This window comes from Bactrocera dorsalis, chromosome 1, assembly GCF_023373825.1.
Source record: "Bactrocera dorsalis isolate Fly_Bdor chromosome 1, ASM2337382v1, whole genome shotgun sequence".
NCBI classification, from domain to species: domain Eukaryota; kingdom Metazoa; phylum Arthropoda; class Insecta; order Diptera; family Tephritidae; genus Bactrocera; species Bactrocera dorsalis.
In genome coordinates, this window is record NC_064303.1 from 27,314,698 (window position 1) to 27,333,875 (window position 19,178).

Below are 19,178 nucleotides of genomic sequence, written 5' to 3' on the forward strand. Positions count from 1 at the left end.
TCAATTAAAAACAAATAATAATTAAAGAAATATATATTTTATTTTATATATATATTATTGTTTGTTAAAATTAGTAAAGCAAACCCGATGCCTGATTCCCTTTTCGCCATCATTTTATATATAATTTATTTTTCTTGTTTTCATTGAACCAGCAACATCACTCGTACACTCTCATACCAGCAGTACAGAAAACAAACCCAAAAATTAGACAAAAAAGTACAAGTACCAAGAATATTTATTCAATATTTAGCAATAATTTTTAAAAATTTAGTATGCAAATACTTACTAAATACTCGGCAATTAATCATATCGTTGTTTTTTTCTTTTTTATTTCTAAATATGCGGTGCAATTTAATTGTTGATTGTCCAATAAAATAAATAAACACATATATATATATATAATATACATGCATACGACTAATAACGTTAAATTAAAAACAACAACAAAAAAAACAAATACGAATCACACGTGACTTAACGCCACAATTCGCGCGTAAGCAAATGCAGATGGAAATAATGGAACATGTGCAAAGCCCCGTTTCGACCCGCATTAGGCTATTAGGGTTCTATGGAAAGAATTTATAGAGTAACTGAAAACATTTTTATGTCTATAACTATATGTAGCCTTTCCAAGTAATATGTTTGTTTCGATTCTTAATTGCTTAATATGAAAACAAATAAATCTAAACAAAATCGCTAATTGTGAAATACAGATATTTTTTGTGCTTAAAAATTTTACATAAAAACAAAAAGAGAAATGTATTTCATTTGTTTTAAGCTACAAATACGATTGATTAATGTCTACATAGTACATATATTAATCATATTCATACAAACGAATACTTAAAAAGATAAATAAATTTTGTACAAATTAATGAAACTATGAAAAAATAATAAAAACTAGACAAATTAAAAAAAAAAAAAACAATTAAAAAATATTTGAAATGTCAACTTCCTGTCAACCAAATTTTTCGCAAGTAATTTTAGTTCAAGGACAACAGAAAATCTGAGCGCATACGAGAGGAATGCTTAGGGCTGCCACACAAAGCGCAGAAAGCCACGCATAATTGGAAATCTCCAAACCATATTTTCGGCATATAATGCTTATATTACCTACTATTTTGTTCAACTGTTAAAATTTCGCAAAATTAAATAAATGATTTTTAATAAACAGAAAACAACTTGTTGCAATTTCATTTCTTGTAGACACGCACTATTTGTACAAAAATAAGAAAAATTGTTAACTTCGGTTCCACCGGGGTTGTGCGTTTAGACTTACGACTTTACATATCTCCACAGGAAAAACTCCAACGGTGTGATATCACACGGTCTTGGTGAAATTAATTGCTCTCAGAAGTGTTTCTTCCATGCATCCATTGATTGATGCGATGTGGCAAGTGGCGCAGTCTTGTTAAAACCAAATATTGCCAATATCACGAGCTTCAATTTCAGGTATCAAATAGTCGGTTGTCATGGCGTTATAACGGTCGCCAATGACGGCTACGTTCTCACCGACAATTTTTGAAGAAATATGGACCGATATTTCCATCGGCCCACAAACCACTCCAAACAGTTGTTTTTACTGGATGAAATAACAGTTTCTAAATCTCTTCAAGTTGCTCGTCATCCCAAATGGGGCAATTTTACTTGTTTACATGCCTGTTGAGCTCAAAATAGGCCTCATCGCTGAACAAAAAATTTGTTTCGAAAATGTCGGATCTCCTTGGAACTTTTCAAAAGCCCTTAGAGCGATGCGATGTCGTTCGGGAAGGTTGAGCGGCATCAGTTCTTACACAAGCTATATTTTGTACGCTTTCACTTTAAGATCTCAACGTAAAATTCGTCAAGTCGTTCCATACGTCAGTCCTAGTTGCTCTGAACAGCGCCTAATCGACTCCCCAAAGTTTTCGTGTACATTCTCTGCTAGGCTGCTATAGTTTCTGCACTATGTGCTGGACATGGTCTATCCGGTCGAATATTATCAAAAATTGAATGCTGTGTCTCAAGATGTGTGGTGGTGTTGCGAATAGTATTATGTAGACCATAAGTTAAGCGTAGCGCGCGAGATACATTCTTGACAGAATTTTCGTAATAAAGTTGAGCGATTTGTAAACGTTATTCAGGCGCAAGTCTTTCCACGATGTAGTGCCAAACAAATGCCTTAGTGAATGATCCAGGCCAAATTTCGTGCAGCTAACTTTCAAACATAACAGTTTTCGTTACAAAAACTTGGTTTAAAATAAAAGAAAATTTGCTTTTTTTGTTAAGCATGGACTAAGTTAGAAATTTTGCAATTTTTATTTAATCAAATAATTCAATGATACATTATTTTCATTTTTCTTAGTTTCATTCATTTTTAATTTCATTTCAATAAGTAAAAAATATAAAATTATTACTGAATTCATATGGTGTTTCGAAAATTCATTATATGTAAGAAACTAAAATTTTTTAACAATAAAAAGAACAAAATCAATTTCATTTCTTATCACTGATACAGTGTTTTTCAACTTTCAGCGTTTAAAGTTTTTTTTTTTTAATTTCTCGATAATAAATTACAATCTTTTCTAACCATTTCTTTTTTGCCGTGACACCTTCGCAAAATTACGATTCATTAAAGTTAAATTTAAATTAAACATAGCCAAAAAAGTCTTTCAACATTCCCAACGGCTGCAAACGCAAATAAATTACAGCATATTTAACATGCATTTATAAGATGCGTGTGGTTGTATGTGTGTTGTGTAATATAATTTGCATTTGAAAACAATGGGAAATTGTTTATATTCCTTACTTACAATTACTTAAATTATACTATTGTGAATATTTTTTTTTAATTTATATGTATTTGTTATTGCTTGAAAGCTGTTGCGTTTGATCTCTCTTGTTGAAATATATATTCGGCATATGCTTCGGCTTCCTCGCGACGTCGACGATCCAGGTGCGGCTTAATGGCGAAACGATATGTGCCAATTATGGCAAACGTCGAGAATATACCCGCGGCCATAAAACCAACTGGTGAATTTTTCAACGCAACAAAGATTTTAGTGGCGCTCATCTGTAAAATAAAAACGACCTTTAGTGATATCTGCATGAAACTGGAAGAAATATTTCTTGCATATTAAACCAACCCTGTTGTTTCAAATAATTTCTAAGTCTACATTACACTAAAATTTCAAATTCCTGACACTTTTCAGCCCTTGCTGTGATTAGATTATATGCAATACTTTCTGTTTTCGAATATTTTAGTTCTGTAAAAATGAAATTTGAAAATGAATAAAGTATATTTGTTAAACTAGAATTTTTTATGTTTTGAATGCTTTAAAGTCGGAAATATGTGCTGCTAAAATAAGCTGTGAGCCACTGTATGTTAGAACGGTCGGGAAACTTTCTAATGGTCTAAAGCAAAAAAATAAAAACGAAACTCTTGGTCTTCCAAGAAAAACTGCCCTGATTGATGACCGCCGCATTCTTCTCAATGCAAAAAAGGGGATGGAAATGTTTCCTCTGGCTTGGTCTTTTATTTTAGATAAAGAACACAATGACCAGTTTTAAGTACGTTATACTACCATCTACTGAAAAAACATGCCGCTGAGATGGTGTTATCTACAAAAAAAACCACCCAAAATATACATCGAGGTTGGTATCTGAGTGGTTCAAGGATGCAAAGGTAACCTGTATCATCTGTTCCCACTCCCATTGAGAAGTTGTGGAGGGACCTTAAGAGGATATTGGCAACCTTCTCTTTCAAATTAAGGAGCAATTTAGGCGGAAAGCAAAGAAACTTTAGGATGATACCCCATTGGAAACCTGCCAAAAATTAGTTGAATCCATTCGAATACTTATGAAAAATTACGGAGGATATATAGGTTATTAAAAACCCGTGAATGGAATTAAGAATAACTTGAATTTTTTTTTAATTAGAAAAAAAAATAATTTATATATTTATTTAACCGATACTATTACAACTTATTTCAATTTTCAAAGTTTCAATTATAATATTCGGAATTAAAGATTTACGACATATTTAGGTTTAATAAAAAAAAAAAAAACAGAGATATAACTAAAATAAAATTGTTTTAATGGAAAATGTTTCAATTTATTAAGTAACAAAAATATTTTGTTTTGTTAACCAGAAAATCTTAATTAAAAATAAATTCTAAAACCAAGTACCGGATAGAAAATGAAAAAATTTGTTAAATCCCATATACCGAAAAGAAAAAGTTTTATTTTTATTTGAAAAAAAAAAACATTAAAAATAAAATTTGAATGCCAAAATTAAATGTAAAAAAAAATTAAAAAAGATTTTTAAACGATTTTTTATGAATGAAAATACCATCTTTAATCCAATTTTTTTTTAATATAATATTTGCAACCCTAACGAAAACATGTTACTATTCTTTAGTATATTTTTGTAGCATTACAAACAAATTTGCGTTTTATTACAAAAAAAAAACATATAAAAAGCAAAAAAAATAGTATTCCAAATTTCGTATTGGCATTTTAAATATAAAATCTTATTATAGTAAAATATTAGTCATTCATTTTATATGTACAAAGTTGTATTAGTCTTTGTTTAATATAATATTATATTAGTAGTTTTTGTAGAAGTTGTCTAAATTGTAAAAACAAATATTGGAATACAAATAAGTTAAATGTTGGTAGTAGTTGAGTTAATGTACCAAGCTTTAATTCCGTATTTTCCCTTTCGGGTTGGTAGATGCTACTGCCCTACAGATAAACATATAAATCATATGTTACAATAGTACCCTTCCGATTCTGCTATAAAAAGCGAATTTAACAGTATATATTAAAGTACACAAATCCCTACTCACTATTGTTTCCTTTTTTTAAGTATTTACTCCACTTTTTCCCCCAACTGTATTTGCAGGCACACTGCTAGAAGTTAGCGCTTCAACTGGTTCTTTTTCTTTTAAATTGTCACTGTTTTCCTTTACTTCAATGCCTTCCGCACGATATTTCAATATAAGTGGTTTCCAAATGTATACTCCACCCAAGAAACCGATTGCAGTAACTACCATCAATTGCTGCACTGTAACACCACGTGGACGACGTATACGCATCGCACTATTTTCGCTTTTTAGTTAAGGATTTAGGATCCCTGATCGCATTTAGCACAAATAGATTGTTAAATAACCACTATCACGCATTGATATTGTCATTTTTTAGCGGTGCTACAAAATTGAGGTTATTTTGACAATTCGAACAGCTGTTTATGAGGAAAAATTGCGGTGTGGTGTTGCCACGTGAATTATACATATATGAATTTATTGAAGTATTTCAATATTGTAATAACTGCAGGCATATAGAAAAGTACGTTAAACTATGTCCGTTACTTCAAAAGACACGAAACTGTGAACTCAAATTCACAAAAACAATGAAAAATCATACCGACTTTATATAATCTGATATTTAGACGTGCGTTTCGATTGAAAATGGGTGACGTTTTATGTTAAGTCAAAATTATGGTGAAAAAAAATATTTATATACTTTAAATAAAAAATACTATTTTTTAGAAGATAAATGGATTATTAATTACTCTTATGCACACATACATACACCAGATTACTTTAAAAAACATGTAAAAGAAAAAAATAAAACACCTAAAACTTGGTTAATTAAATTGACCACCTAAATTGTGAAAAAGATTATAGATCTTTTCATTAACTATGCCAGACAACTTTTTTCGACAGGAGTCGTAATTTTCAGTACGATCGTAAGTAAATTATTTTTTCTTTCACTATTTACTTTTTTACTTTTCCAATGGGCTTAATCCTATTTTGTTTTTCTTTTTCTCGAAAATTATCTTCCCTGGTTATTGTAACAAAAAATGGAGATTATCCATCGGCTTATGTGTACATGAACAGAATGAGGGGACGAATGATTTTCGCATGTCGGTTTGTCTAGCATTATCCAGACGCTTATTAACAGTAACTTCCGTTCACTGGACAGTCGGATCTATGTACGGGCGGATCTTTATGCGGCCAAGAATTGTCAACTCGACGGCATTCCATAAAATTACTTAAGGTAAGCTATAACAGCTACTAATTACCAATTGCCGTTAACGGAATTGATACGGATTTTGCTCCGGCCAAGGTCTGTATTTTCGGCGATAATACCCGGTTTGGATCGGTGAGTTTTAGATTCCTGACATACTATCCGACCTGAAAATTACTACAAGTACATATAGGGTATACAATTTTATATTCTGTCATAAAACCTCAACTCAGCGAAAAGTATGTGTGTATATGTTCGGCGATTAAATGTATTATTTTTAAAGCGAAGATAGCCCATATAACCTCAGCAATAATCTATAAATTATATGCGCGGTACACTTCGTATAGAGCAGTTGTGATGTGCGGTTCAAATTTCTTTTGAAAAGATTGATACGCCGCCGGTAAACGTAATCGTATTAAATACTTGGAATTTGGAAAATGGAAGCATTAAAAATTGCATACAAACTAGAGCGGCAATTTCTTGTGAAATTCTTATTTGTTTTGGGTGCGACCGCATTGGCTTACGGACAGGATGATGGATTTGCGCAGGATGACAACGTTTACTCGTGGTATATTTTGGATGTAACGCGAATATTACAAAATGCCGAAAGTAATATTATTGTTTCACCAAGCAATATAAGAGCGCTACTGAAAACACCACCGAGCATGAATTTACGTTTCGGATTCGATGAAAAAACGATGCTAGGACAAAACGTAATATTCGCCGAATCAAATATGATTCTAAATAATCCGGACACTTTAGAATGGTTTTATGATTGCAAAATTCAAGAAACATCTTTCACTGATAAAAAGAAGCTGATTACTAGTATCAACGATTGGTCCGAAAACATAGCGGATCAAACTATTCTTAAATCAAGTGAAATGATTTTAAAAGAAGAAAACCTGCAAGTATTAATTTTAAATATGCTCAATTTTAAGGAGACTTTACAGATTAATTTCAAATATACACTGAATGCTACATTTCATGAAAGACCGGATAGTACAATCGTATTACCAGCTGTGGAAACGACGGAATATTTGAAGTATCTTGATTCGCAAATTTTGGATGCTAAAATATTAGAATTACCTTATAGTAATGGTTATTTTATGTATATTATTCTACCCCATACCAAACAAGGTGTCAACGAAACAATCAATAATCTCGGCTACGAACAGCTTACGCGTATCGAATGGATGATGAAAGAACGGCGTGTGAATGTAGTAATGCCCACATTCAAATATCACTTTATCACGGACATGAGAGAGCATATTCAAAAGAACTCTGCACATCGCTTTGATGTTGATTTTGAACCTGCATTTGGCGTTGAAACAAAGAAGATAAATATTTTCCAAACAACACTTGTTCAGTTCGATGGAAGCGGAAGAGCTCGAGTGGAAGACTACGAGAAAGTTCGAACAACTAAATATGAAAGATTTCATGTAGATCGGCCTTTTGCTTTTTATATTAAAGAAAAAAGCACAGGTCGGATAGTATGTATAGGTAAAGTTTTGAATCCAGTGCAATAAGACCAAATTCTTATTTTAATGATAATAATACGGATATTTGTATACAAACATATGCATGTGAATTATAGAAGAACAAGTATGCAAAATAAATTTTATGAAATAATATGTAACAATTATAGTTTTAATTATTAACAAATATTTTCAACGCTCCAAGTATTGAATTTAGTTTTTGTTGTTTTCATACTCTCGGAACATGTTGCTACAGAATATAATAGCTTTGTTCATCTAACTGTAACTCAAAAAACCAATAGAGATAGTTACGGGGTTTTATACGCGGGGGCTTACGAGGTTATAGCCGAGTTTGCAGCAGCCACCTGATCTCTCCCAACTGAGTGACGGTATTGTTCTGCTTCTCCCGGTGGGTACTGCGTCGAAGCTGGAGTATTTTCATTCATTCGGACGATATGACCTAGCCAATGTAGCCGCTGCCTCTAAATCCCTGAACTAAGTCAATGTCGTCGTATAACTTATACAGCTCATCGTTCCATCGAAAGTGATATTCGCCGTTGCTCATGCGCAAAGAACGACAAATCTTCCGCAGAACCTTTCTCTCGAAAATTCGTAACGACGACTCATCAGATGCTGTCATCGTCCATGCCTTTGCACCATATAGCAGGACGGGAGTAATGAGTGACTTATAAGAGTTTGATCTTTGTTCGTCGTACTTATCGATTGCCTACTCAGCCCGAAGTAACACCTGTTGGCAAAAGTTATTCTGCCTTGGATTTCGAGGCTGACATTGTTTTTGGTGTTATTACTGGTTCCAAGAAATTATCTACGACTTCGAAGTTGTAAGTCACCAGTCACGTGGGCGCCAAGTGACGAGTGCGACGGCCCTCATTCACTATCAGACACATTTGCTTCGATTCCTTATCCAGTCTTGAGAAAGCAGAACTAACAGTACCGGTGTTGAGGCCAATGATGTCAATATCATCGGCGTACGCCAGCAGCTGTACATAGATATAGAAGACTATACTGCTCGATTAAGTTCTGCAACTCGAATTATTTTCTCTAGCGGTAGATTGAAGAAGTCGCATGATAGGGAGTCTGAAAGCTCGTTTGGTATTGAACGGCTCGAGCTCGGAACTTTTAGTATTGCTCAACGTCAGTTTCCACAGCCCTATTAGTTTTGCGTGGATACCAAATTCAGACATAAAACAGCTCCTTTTCGTGCTGTCAAAAGCAGCTTTAAAATCGACGAAGAGGTGGTGTGTTTCGATCTTCTTTTTCAATGCTAGAATCTAGTACTACAGATAACCATATTTCGGGCTCCGGCGAAGTCGATCAGTATCAACCCATTTGGGGATGTTTTATCGTGGGGGCTGAATTTACCGACCGTTATGCCAAAGATACCTCCTTTGCCCACCCTAGCGTTAAAGTCGTCAAGCACGATTTTGACATTGTAATAGGAGAAGCTCTCATAGGTGCGCTTAAAGCGCTCATAGAGGTTACGATGTGACCAAAGCGTCCTTCTCTTCCACCGGGCGGGGAAACAGCAAATCAGCGAAATTTTGAAGAACTTCGCTTTGATGCGGATTGTGGCTAGACGTTCATCCACCGGGATGAATGCCAGTACTTGGGACGGATTCTGTCATTACATAAATAGCCTTTATGTGTTCAACCAAATCAGTATACGGCTGTCTGATTTAATAAGGACACGGTTTCATTTCAAAACAATAACGGAAATATTAATTATATAAGGTTTATTATTAATCAAGGGGTAAAAATTGTGACCTAAAAACCGGAGAGCATATTAAAAATTTAGTCAAATAGGAAAATTCGTAAAGAGAAATAGCGAATATACTTCCAGCTTCCAAGACAATGTTTAAGCCAGCTGTTAAATTGACTCCCAATATTGCATTACGTTGCAGGAAGATCATAATAACATTGCTAGTCAAAACAAAAATAGTGTCTCACAGGAGTATTCGCAAATTTAATTTCAAGAAAGAGTATAACTCAGTAATAAATCCTGTTAGTATTCTTAAGGGGGCAGTAAGATAATCTGGCCTGTTTATTTTTATATTTTTTTTCATAGAAATTTTTATTCTACAATAGACCTTTTTTCACATGTCATGAGGTATATCGTGGAGTGATAAACAATTTTTTTCGGAATTTTTTGATGACACCTGTCGGAGAAATGGCTGGGTGAATGAGATGCGTTTTTCACTGGCGGACAGGATTTCTCATGTTTGGATCATCTGAAACACAAACCCCACTAGAATCATGAAAAAATTATGATAAAGAAAAAAGTAAAAAACTTTTTTTTTTTTAATTTTTCTCCATGTTTTTTTTTTTTTTACATAAATTTTGTCACAACATTTTTAATAAATTATAAAATTATATAGGGACGATAACCAGGCGTTTTGTGAACATTAAAAAAAATTAAGCAAATCGGTTGCGTAGTTCGACCGGAATCATATTCGCCAGTTTAAAAAGTGTGTTTTGAGAAAAACGCGTTTAAAGTTTGAGGTACTGAAGAAGCATAGAAAGATGGACATAAACGTTGAAATAAACGTCGAGCGGTATTATTTTTGGGCCTTTTTCAAACCCTTCCAAAAGAGAAGTGGGTTTCTACATTAATTCTAAGGGTTTAGGAAACAGAAAATGTAAAAAATCTAATTTCAAGTCACTTCCGAATAAATTAATTTTTCAATTTTTAACCACAACATTGGAATCAATTCCGATTTTTAAATTAAAAATAAATTTTTAATCCGGTTTTAGAGATATATTTTTTTTTTTTAAATTAGGTGTATGGGAATTTAATAAAATATTTTAATTAAAATTTTTGGGAATTGTATGTATATAGAATGTGTATGGCGTTATGTATGCCAAATTGTGCCGAAAATAAATATAATTATAACTGTATGCATAAATTTCATATACCATTTTATAATTAATTACACTGTGATAGTCAAAAAAAAAGACAAGACCAAATTCGACGGTTTCCCCCCATTTCGGGTCCTACGAATCGAAGTGCATCATTACTTTTTTGAGTTACAATCATGGTTTCATACAAAAATTTTTGTTGAAGTTTTTCATCAAAGTGGCCCATTGTAAGAGAAAGGCACATTTTCTTCGGTCTCTAACTTTTTTAATGTTGACTTTTTTGGTAAACTTTCTTTGGCAAAGCTTCTCAGAATAAGTCCGTCTTTAAGTTCTTAGATGACTGTAAACCCCAAAATCAATGTTTTTGTGTCCTTATAGCCAATATGTCGAAAAAACTGAAATTTAATTCATTTTTTTTTAATGTTTTTTCCCTCACGTTTCGTCAATATTTTAATTTACCCTTTAATACTTATACATTAAGTGACATCTTGTAATAGTAAGAAACTTAAGCAAAGACAACGTTCTAAGCAAACTAACCATTAGAAAAAAAAACTTAACAAAATTTGTATTTTTTAAAAAAGCTACACTAACTATGTTTGTGTGCTGTTTTATTTTTTTTTTTTTTTGTAGCTTATAAGTGTTATCAATAAGTATCATAAATTTGTGCACAATATTTAAATTAAATTTAATAAGACTCATCTATCAATGTCCAACACAAATCAGCAAGCAACGAGTCAAGCTTTTAACCACAGCACTGATAAGAAATAACAACAAGTATCGTTTGAAAGAAACGTTAAATGCTTGCCTAAAAGTCAAAATTTAAGCATAGATTGCAGTAGTTAATTTGTCTTTGACTTCGCGGAAAGAACATTGTTTTAGTGCCTTGTATATTAAGAAAATAAATTAAAATGAATAAGTCTCCAATTGGCCTATCGTAGTTCTGCTACGTATGTGGAAAATTTACAAGCCCTCGGAGTAGACGCAAAATATCTTCGGGAACTGCCGGCATCTACGAGGAATAGTTCGATTTGCCCGTTATAAGAGACGTAGATTGGGTGCCAAATACCATTTGCACGCAATGCAACAACAACCTGCATAACTGGTCAAAAAGACTGTGCCTAAAAATGGGGTTCGGCATCCCAATGATTTGGATAGATCCACAAGGGCATCATACTGGTAACTACTACGCGTGCAAGAACAAATTTGCAAGACTCAAAAAAAAAAACAGTTTACAAAAGTGTTCAATCTGCACAGCTACCAGTATATCACTCAGAAAATGTTCCAATACCAAGACGTCCAAGTCCAACTGACAGATATATTTCGCCAACATTTTCCACCGAGCCTACAGATCTACTCTCAATGTATAACCCAACCGAAGTTGAAAGCCCATGTCGTCACTTGGAGATTTCCCAAGCCCGTTTGAATACGATGGTACGACAGCTGAAATTATCGCAAAGACAAGCGATTTGCCTAGCACATCATCTTCGATCGGTAAATATATTGTCTAAAGATGTGAAGGTGTATGGATACCGCAAAAGACAGCAGGAGCTTTTAGATTTCTTTGAGGTTAATGGCGACAATACTTTTTCGTATTGTAAAAATATTCCTGGTCTTATGCAATACATGAACTGTGAGTACAAACCAGAGCAATGGCGCTTGTTTATTGACTCGTCGAAAAATAGTTTAAAAGCAGGATTGCTGTATGTGGATAACACAATCCAATTGCCATAAGCTCCAACATGGCCCCGATATAAGAAAACTTATGAAAAACGCAAAATTCGGAAAACTTCTAAGGCCAAATGAAAAAATTGCCTGGAACTCCGTTATGACCGTTATAAACCATTGCTTAGGAGTGCACCGGTCTGAAGATTGGAAAAAATATGTGGATGACATGGTGGACGCTTTTGAAGAAATAGGTGTGAATATGTCCTTAAAAATTCATTTCCTTCACCATCACAAGGACCATTTTGAGCAGCAAGTTCCGACTGAATCCGATGAGCATGGAGAAAGATTTCACCAAGTCGCCGCCCCCCTTGAGCATTGGTACAGCGGCAAAAAGCTTGACTCGTTGCTTGCTGATTTGTACACAATAATCATGTATCAAAGGGTAAATTAAAATATTGACGAAACGTGAGGGAAAAAACATTAAAAAAAAATGAATTAAATTTCAGTTTTTTCGACATATTGGCTATAAGGACACAAAAAACATTGATTTTGGGGTTTACAGTCATCTAAGAACTTAAAGACGGACTTATTCTGAGAAGCTTTGCCAAAGAAAGTTTACCAAAAAAGTCAACATTAAAAAAGTTATAGACCGAAGAAAATGTGCCTCTCTTACAATGGGCCACTTTGATGAAAAACTTCAACAAAAATTTTTGTATGAAACCATGATTGTAACTCAAAAAAGTAATGATGCAGTTCGATTCGTAGGACCCGAAATGGGAGGAAACCGTCGAATTTGGTCTTGTCTTTTTTTTTTTTGAAAAAAGCTATCACAGTGTTATAAGAAACTAAGAACTTACCGACACCTGTTGACAGTACGGTTGGTTGTTGTTGCTGTTGCTGCGCCTCTTGTGCGCCAATTGTAATCTCCAACGCTACCTGACTATTATTGTTTGAATTATTTTTATTGTTGTAATTATTATAACGACTCTGATTTCCTGTATGGCTGTCAGTCGTCTCTACTGACGATACAGATTGTTGTGGTTGTTGCTGTTGCTGGAAATCTGTGTCTGAATTATTGCATTTCATGGAACCTGTTTGCACAGAATTCCCACCATTCGCATTCGAAAATCTGCTCGGAAAGGAACGTCGTCGAGAAATCGCCGGCATGCTATTGACATTGCCATAGCTCGTATTGCGATAGACGCCAGCGCCATTATGATAAGATTGCGATTTGGATGGATGGAAACCATTAGTGAACGCATTTTTGGATGATACTACATCCATAGCGTCGACCATGCCATTCGAATCGTTAAAAAGATTCTGCAATGCTTGCAGTCTTCGATTGCCACTACCGACACTTGTACGATTGACATGACTACCGTTATGTCCGGTAGCTGCTGCTGCTATACCGGTTGGCATACGATTTTGATTTGGTAGCTGTGAGTGCTGCTGCTGATGCTGTTTATTAACTGTCACTGCAGCTGCAGCAGCAGCGGCCGTAGCTACTGCATTTAATTGCAATATCTTTTGCATACCTAATATATTCGATTGTTGCTCTTCAAATTTTCGTTTTGCCAATGCATTTTGCATTATTAATTTGGTGTGATTTTGTAGCTCTTCCGTGGTCATTGGTTGCAACGCAAATGGATTACGCTGATTGCTATTGTGTTGTTGCTGTTGCTGCTGCTGATGTTGTTGTTGCTGTTGTTGTACTGCCAATGTTTGCTGCACTAATGCCAAATTTTGTAAATTTTGCAACTGATTTATCACCATATTATTGGAAAAGGAATCAAATGGATGCGTCTGTTGATTGTGGAAAGTTGGTTGCTGCTGGTGCTGTGTATGTGGAAATTGCGTTTGTAATCCGTGCGTTTGCTGTGTCGAGGTGAATGTGAGGACTGCAGTTATTGCCTCACGATCACGTTGCGGCAAACGCGGATTAGATAGTTGAACAAGTAGGCCATGCTTAGAAATATCACCTGAAATTAAAATGAAGTTGGAGAAAATATAATGAGAAATTAAACGGATTGACCGAAAATTATTTTAAAAATTATTAAATTATATTCAAAATTACAAAAAAATTTAAAAATTTGGAGTTTCTTGTTTGTTCGCATCCTGTGTTACTTCAGTATATAAAGCCTGTCTCTTCAAAATCTAAAAATATTATTGTTTTTTGTTTACTTATTTGTACAATGTTAAATCAGATTCGTTCGATAACACGTTTTGGAACGGGTGTTGTTATACCTTTAACAGGGTATATTAAGCAAAAGTCGGGAACCCTATAAAGCCGGCCGTTTCCACGAATCGACGCCGAATTTTTATCCAACCAAGGATTGTCAACTCGGCACCACTCTTCGAAACGACTTCAGAAATAATTTCTGCCTCTACAACAACTACAAGTATATAATATTAAGAGGTCATGAGCTGAATCACTTTAGTTAGGTTCGTCTGACTGCCCATCTATTCTATATATGCAATTAGCCCCTCATTTTTTGAGATATTGATCTGAATTTTGTACACACCTTTTTCTTCTCCATTTGTCTGAACTGTCGATATCGGTATACTATACGAGGGCTGTCCGATAAATAACCGACCTCAACGTGAAGCTAGCGGCACATTTGAAAAAAAAATTATCTGTTGGCAGTCGTTTTTGTGAGTCTATTTCGGTGATTTCCCCAAAATGGAAAAAATTTAATATCGAGCTGTAATTAAATTTTTATTTTTGAAAGGCAATACGCCTTCACAAATCAAAGATGAGTTGGACTCTGTGTATGGTAACTCTGCACCATCGTTTACCACCGTAAAATTTTGGGCAACTGAATTTAAACGTGGTCGCAGGAGCTTGGAAGATGATGAACGTCCTGGGTGTCCAAAAACTGTAACCACTAACGATAACATCGCTAAAGTTCATCAATTGGTACTAGACGACCGCCGGATTAAAGTTAGGGAAATAGCTGAGATTATGAAGATGTCAAAAGAAACTGTTTGTCACATATTAACCCTCGTCGAGACCAACGGGTCTGGCCAGGCATATTTTGTTTTTAAATGTTATTTAAATATATTTAGAGTGTAGCAAACGACTTGCGCTTCCAGGTAGCTTCCTAGAATTTTATTGTCTATAGAATTCAGAAAAAAAACTCAAGGATATCGTATCGAAAAGGACGAAAAAAGGATATTATAATATTACACCTTAGTCGAGACCAATGGTGCTTGGCTAGACCCCATATGTTTTGTATGAAAATATATGAACTTTGGAATGTTTCTATCACTTCGCACGGTTAATTTATCTGTTTTCATGTTCATTGCATGTCCAAATTGGTTTGTATGTTTATCTAGGTCAAATACTATAGCCGCTAGAGCGTTTTAAAGGTTAAGAAAAAATGTATTTTTTCTCAAAATGTTACATTTTTTGTGAACGCTATTGCGACGCCCCTGGTAGAGATAGAGGGAAGGTTGAGGGCTTCCCTGAAAGCCCCAGGGGCGAACTAACTCGCAAAATGGTGTTGATCTCCCCCGGCCCCATACCTCCCCAACTGTAGTGAAACAAAGGGGGGGACATGGTGAAAACCCATTTTCGCTTATTGCCACGCCCCCGGTGGGGCCTTGGGGGCAATTGGGCCTTGAAATTATACATTTCCTGAAAGCTCTTTAAATTACCCAGCCGGTGCAATTTATTTGACCAACCTAAGTCAAATACTTTAGCCGCTAGAGCGCTTTAAAAGGTTAAGAAAAAATGTATTTTTTCTCAAAATGTTACATTTTTTGTGAACGCTTTTGCTACGCCAAGCGTGAACAAAGCGGTAAATTTGATTTCAATCAAATTGAGAGGTAAGAAATTTCAAAAATCTATCTATATTGTACATATATGAGCGTAAATACAACACGTATTTCCATACAAATGTATGTAAACACATAGGGGCCTAGCCAAGCACCATTGGTCTCGACTAAGTGTATCAGACCGTTGGTCTCGACGAGGGTTAAACCAAGATTTGGGCATGAGAAAGCTGTCCGCGCGTTGGGTGCCGCGTTTGCTTACGCTAGACCACAAACGTGCGCGCATGAACATTTCCAGCGCTCTGTTGGCTCAGTTTAGAGCAGCGTTGTCCACGGCCTATGCGCACAATAGCGCACGGACAGTGCCAGACACCTCACACCAACATGTCGCGACAAGTGTCTGTGAAAGCACGATTGTGCTACTGTATTCAACTTCGTAGGCAAGCAAAGAAGAATTTTGCGATCAGTTGACGCTAGAATAACCAACACAAGCATAACCTGCACACAGTCACGTTGGACAACACTGGTTTAGAGGCAATAAGACCGAGTTTTGGCGCCGATTGATAACTGTAGACGAAACTTGGATTCATCATTATACGCCCGAAACAAAAATCCAATCTAAACCGTGGATTGAAAAGGGGGAACCAGCCCCAAAAAAACCTAAAGCTGTGTATTCGGCTGGGAAAGTGATGGCGAGTGTTTTTTGGGACAGCCATGGAATTATTTTTATCGACTATCTTGAAAAAAAAAAAGGAAGAAATTTCGAAAAATCGGCCACATTTGCAAAAAAAGAAAGTCTTGTTCCACCAAGACAACGCACCATCTCACACCTCAACAGTCGCCATGGCGAAAATCCACGAATTGCGGTTCGAACTGCTTGACCATCCACATTATTCACCAGATCTAGCACCAAGCGACTTTTTTTGTTTCCTCAACTTAAAACTGCGCTCGGCGGCCAGAGATTTTCGTCAAATGAGGAGGCAATCTCTTTCGTGAACTCGTATTTTGCAGACAAAGACGCCAAGTACTATTTGGAAGGGTTGCAGAGATGGGAGCATCGCTGGGAGAAGTGTGTGGAGTTACAAGGAGACTATGTAGAAAAATAAAAATAAAATTTTTGAAAAAGTCGCGTGCATCATGGTCGGTTATTTATCGGACAGCCCTCGTACTATACACACCTGCTCAAGTAAAGCACATCACACAGTACTTTTTCAAGTACAAGTTACACAGTACTTTTTCAAGTAAAGCACATCAAAAAAATGTTTTATTTAAATTTAAACAAACAAATGAAGATCCAAAAATATTTCATAGCTAAAATCAACTTGCTCAAAAAATAGGTACTTTTAATAAGACAATTATTATGGAAAAACAAATTTTGATGACACAGTTTTGTTGTACATTTAACAATAGTCAGTTAATAGCCAGTATATCCACCATTACTCTGGATTACTTTATTTATTCGTTTGGGCATACTACTGAATAAAGTCTGAAATGTTTCTTTTGGTATGTCATATTTGTATGCGCTTCCAAAACTGGTATTTGGAAGAGAAAGATTGATTCGCCAAATTTTTTTTAGTTCTCCCCAAAGGTTTTCTATTGGATGTAAATCCGGGGATTGGCTTGGCCTTTTCAACATGTTAACATTATTGTCTTCAAAATATTTCTTAACCAGTTTGGAGGTATTTTTTGAGTCATTATCTTGCTGATATACCCAACGTAATGGTAAGTTTTCTTTAGCATAGGATATCATGACATTTTCAAGTATTACCTTGTACTCGGGCTGTCATTTTGTTAGTTGTACGGTATATAGGAACTACACCATGCCAAGAAAAACATGCTCAAACCATAACATTTCCACCTCCATGTTTCACAGCTTTTGTTTGGTGATTAAAAAGTGAAACTCCTTTCCTTTTGGACGACGCACATTTCTTTCACAAACAAATTTATTTTCGTTTCATCGCTTCATAAGTAGTTTCTCCATTTTTTTTTCTCCCTCAGGTCCTGACCAATCTAAATTAATTCTTGCGAAGTTTAACCTCACATGTAAATTTCTTGATCGCATTAACGGAACTTTCCTTCTATTCGTCCTGATAGCTTGTGCAAGCGCCTGCGAACTTTTTGACCACTTACTAACTTTCCAATTTCTGCTGCTATCACCTTCGACGACTTGAATGGGTCGCTTTTACAAATAGTTACAATGTGACAATCAAGAACTGTATTCGTTTTTTGTGGCCCTTCACTAGTCTGTCCTCTAGGTTTTAGCTTTCCTTTCCCTTAATTCCCCAATTTCCCGAAGCTATTTTCTTGCGGAATTTTTTAAAAGTTTGAAAAGCCAACTTTATGAATATGTGATGGTTATTTTTGAGAAACGAAAATTAGTTGGCGAAATTTTAGTTTGAATGAAAAAACGAAAATTCCGATGTTAAATGTATGGGACTCTAAAAAAATAGCGACCCCTTAGAGTTAAGCTACAGCGCCTGGCTTGAGGGAGAATTTTTTGTTTGTCAATCACTAACATTTGAGGAGGTAAGAGTTAAAAAAAACTCAAAAAATTTTTTTTGAAGCACCCTAAGCTATCTGCTATTCACTAGTTAACCGATCTGAGCAATTCCTTCGGATATTACATTATTATTTTAGAAAAACCTGTGCCAACTTTTGTGAAGATACATTGTCAAATGTGAAAGTTTTCCATACAAGAACTTGATTCCGATCGTTCAGTTTGTATGGCAGCTATATGTTATAGTAGTCCGATATCGGCAGTACCGACAAATGAGCAGCTTTTTGAAGAGAAAATGACGTTTGCAAAATTTCAGAACGATATCTTAAAAACTGAGGGACTAGTTTGTTTATATACAGACAGACGGACAGACGGACATGGCTAAATCGACTTAGCTCAACATACTGATCATTTATATACACTGGTGGCCACATAATAAGGGACAAAATAAAGTTGAATAAAGCACGCGTTTCAGTTCAATGTTTTTCGCACTAAATTTTCTCCTAGAGACCCACTTTAAATTGCAACGGTATATTATAACAATGCACGTGTTTGAGTACCAAATTTCAATACTTTTACTAAAATTCGGCGGTTTGATAAATTTATTGTATTTTGAGTGAGCTGGTGCTTGGTCACATATTTAAGGACCCTAATTTTTTTATTCAATTTTTATTATTTTAACACAAAAACTTGCGGTAAGTTGTGTAAATCATTTGTATATTAACTAAATATTCAAATTCAAATAATAAAACTGTTAGATATGGGTCGAAAAAGGAGTTCTTCTCCAGAACTGAGGAAAATTATTATTTACAAGTACGTGAAGGAAAAAATGTCCATTAGAGCCGTAGTGAAGGAGCTTTTGTGCTCAAAATCAATAG

General features: G+C 35.0%; 3 protein-coding genes across 6 annotated transcripts in view; 2 read left to right on the forward strand and 1 right to left on the reverse strand.

The window, feature by feature from the left end:
* LOC105234282 (sodium/hydrogen exchanger 6) overlaps window positions 1–924 on the forward strand; it is a 29,470-nt gene extending 28,546 nt beyond the window's left edge. For both annotated transcript variants that reach the window (XM_011198856.4, XM_019988831.3), the window contains exon 15: window positions 508–924. In XM_011198856.4, coding sequence (XP_011197158.1) covers window positions 508–585 — 78 coding nt within the window. In that variant the 3' untranslated portion in view covers window positions 586–924. The remainder of the gene's footprint in view (window positions 1–507) is intronic.
* A 1,592-nt stretch (window positions 925–2,516) lies between these two features.
* The window catches only part of LOC105221765 (protein cup), a 28,180-nt gene continuing 11,518 nt past the window's right edge, over window positions 2,517–19,178 (reverse strand). For all 3 annotated transcript variants that reach the window (XM_019988822.3, XM_029548540.2, XM_029548539.2), the window contains 2 exons: window positions 12,887–14,008; window positions 2,517–3,052 (listed from right to left, as the gene is read on the reverse strand). In XM_019988822.3, coding sequence (XP_019844381.2) covers window positions 3,039–3,052; window positions 12,887–14,008 — 1,136 coding nt within the window. In that variant the 3' untranslated portion in view covers window positions 2,517–3,038. The remainder of the gene's footprint in view (window positions 3,053–12,886; window positions 14,009–19,178) is intronic.
* LOC105221766 (serine protease inhibitor 27A) lies at window positions 6,325–7,651 on the forward strand. The gene has a single exon (XM_011198868.4). The coding sequence runs from the start codon at window positions 6,450–6,452 to the stop codon at window positions 7,536–7,538; it is 1,089 nt and encodes a 362-aa protein (XP_011197170.2). The 5' UTR covers window positions 6,325–6,449; the 3' UTR covers window positions 7,539–7,651.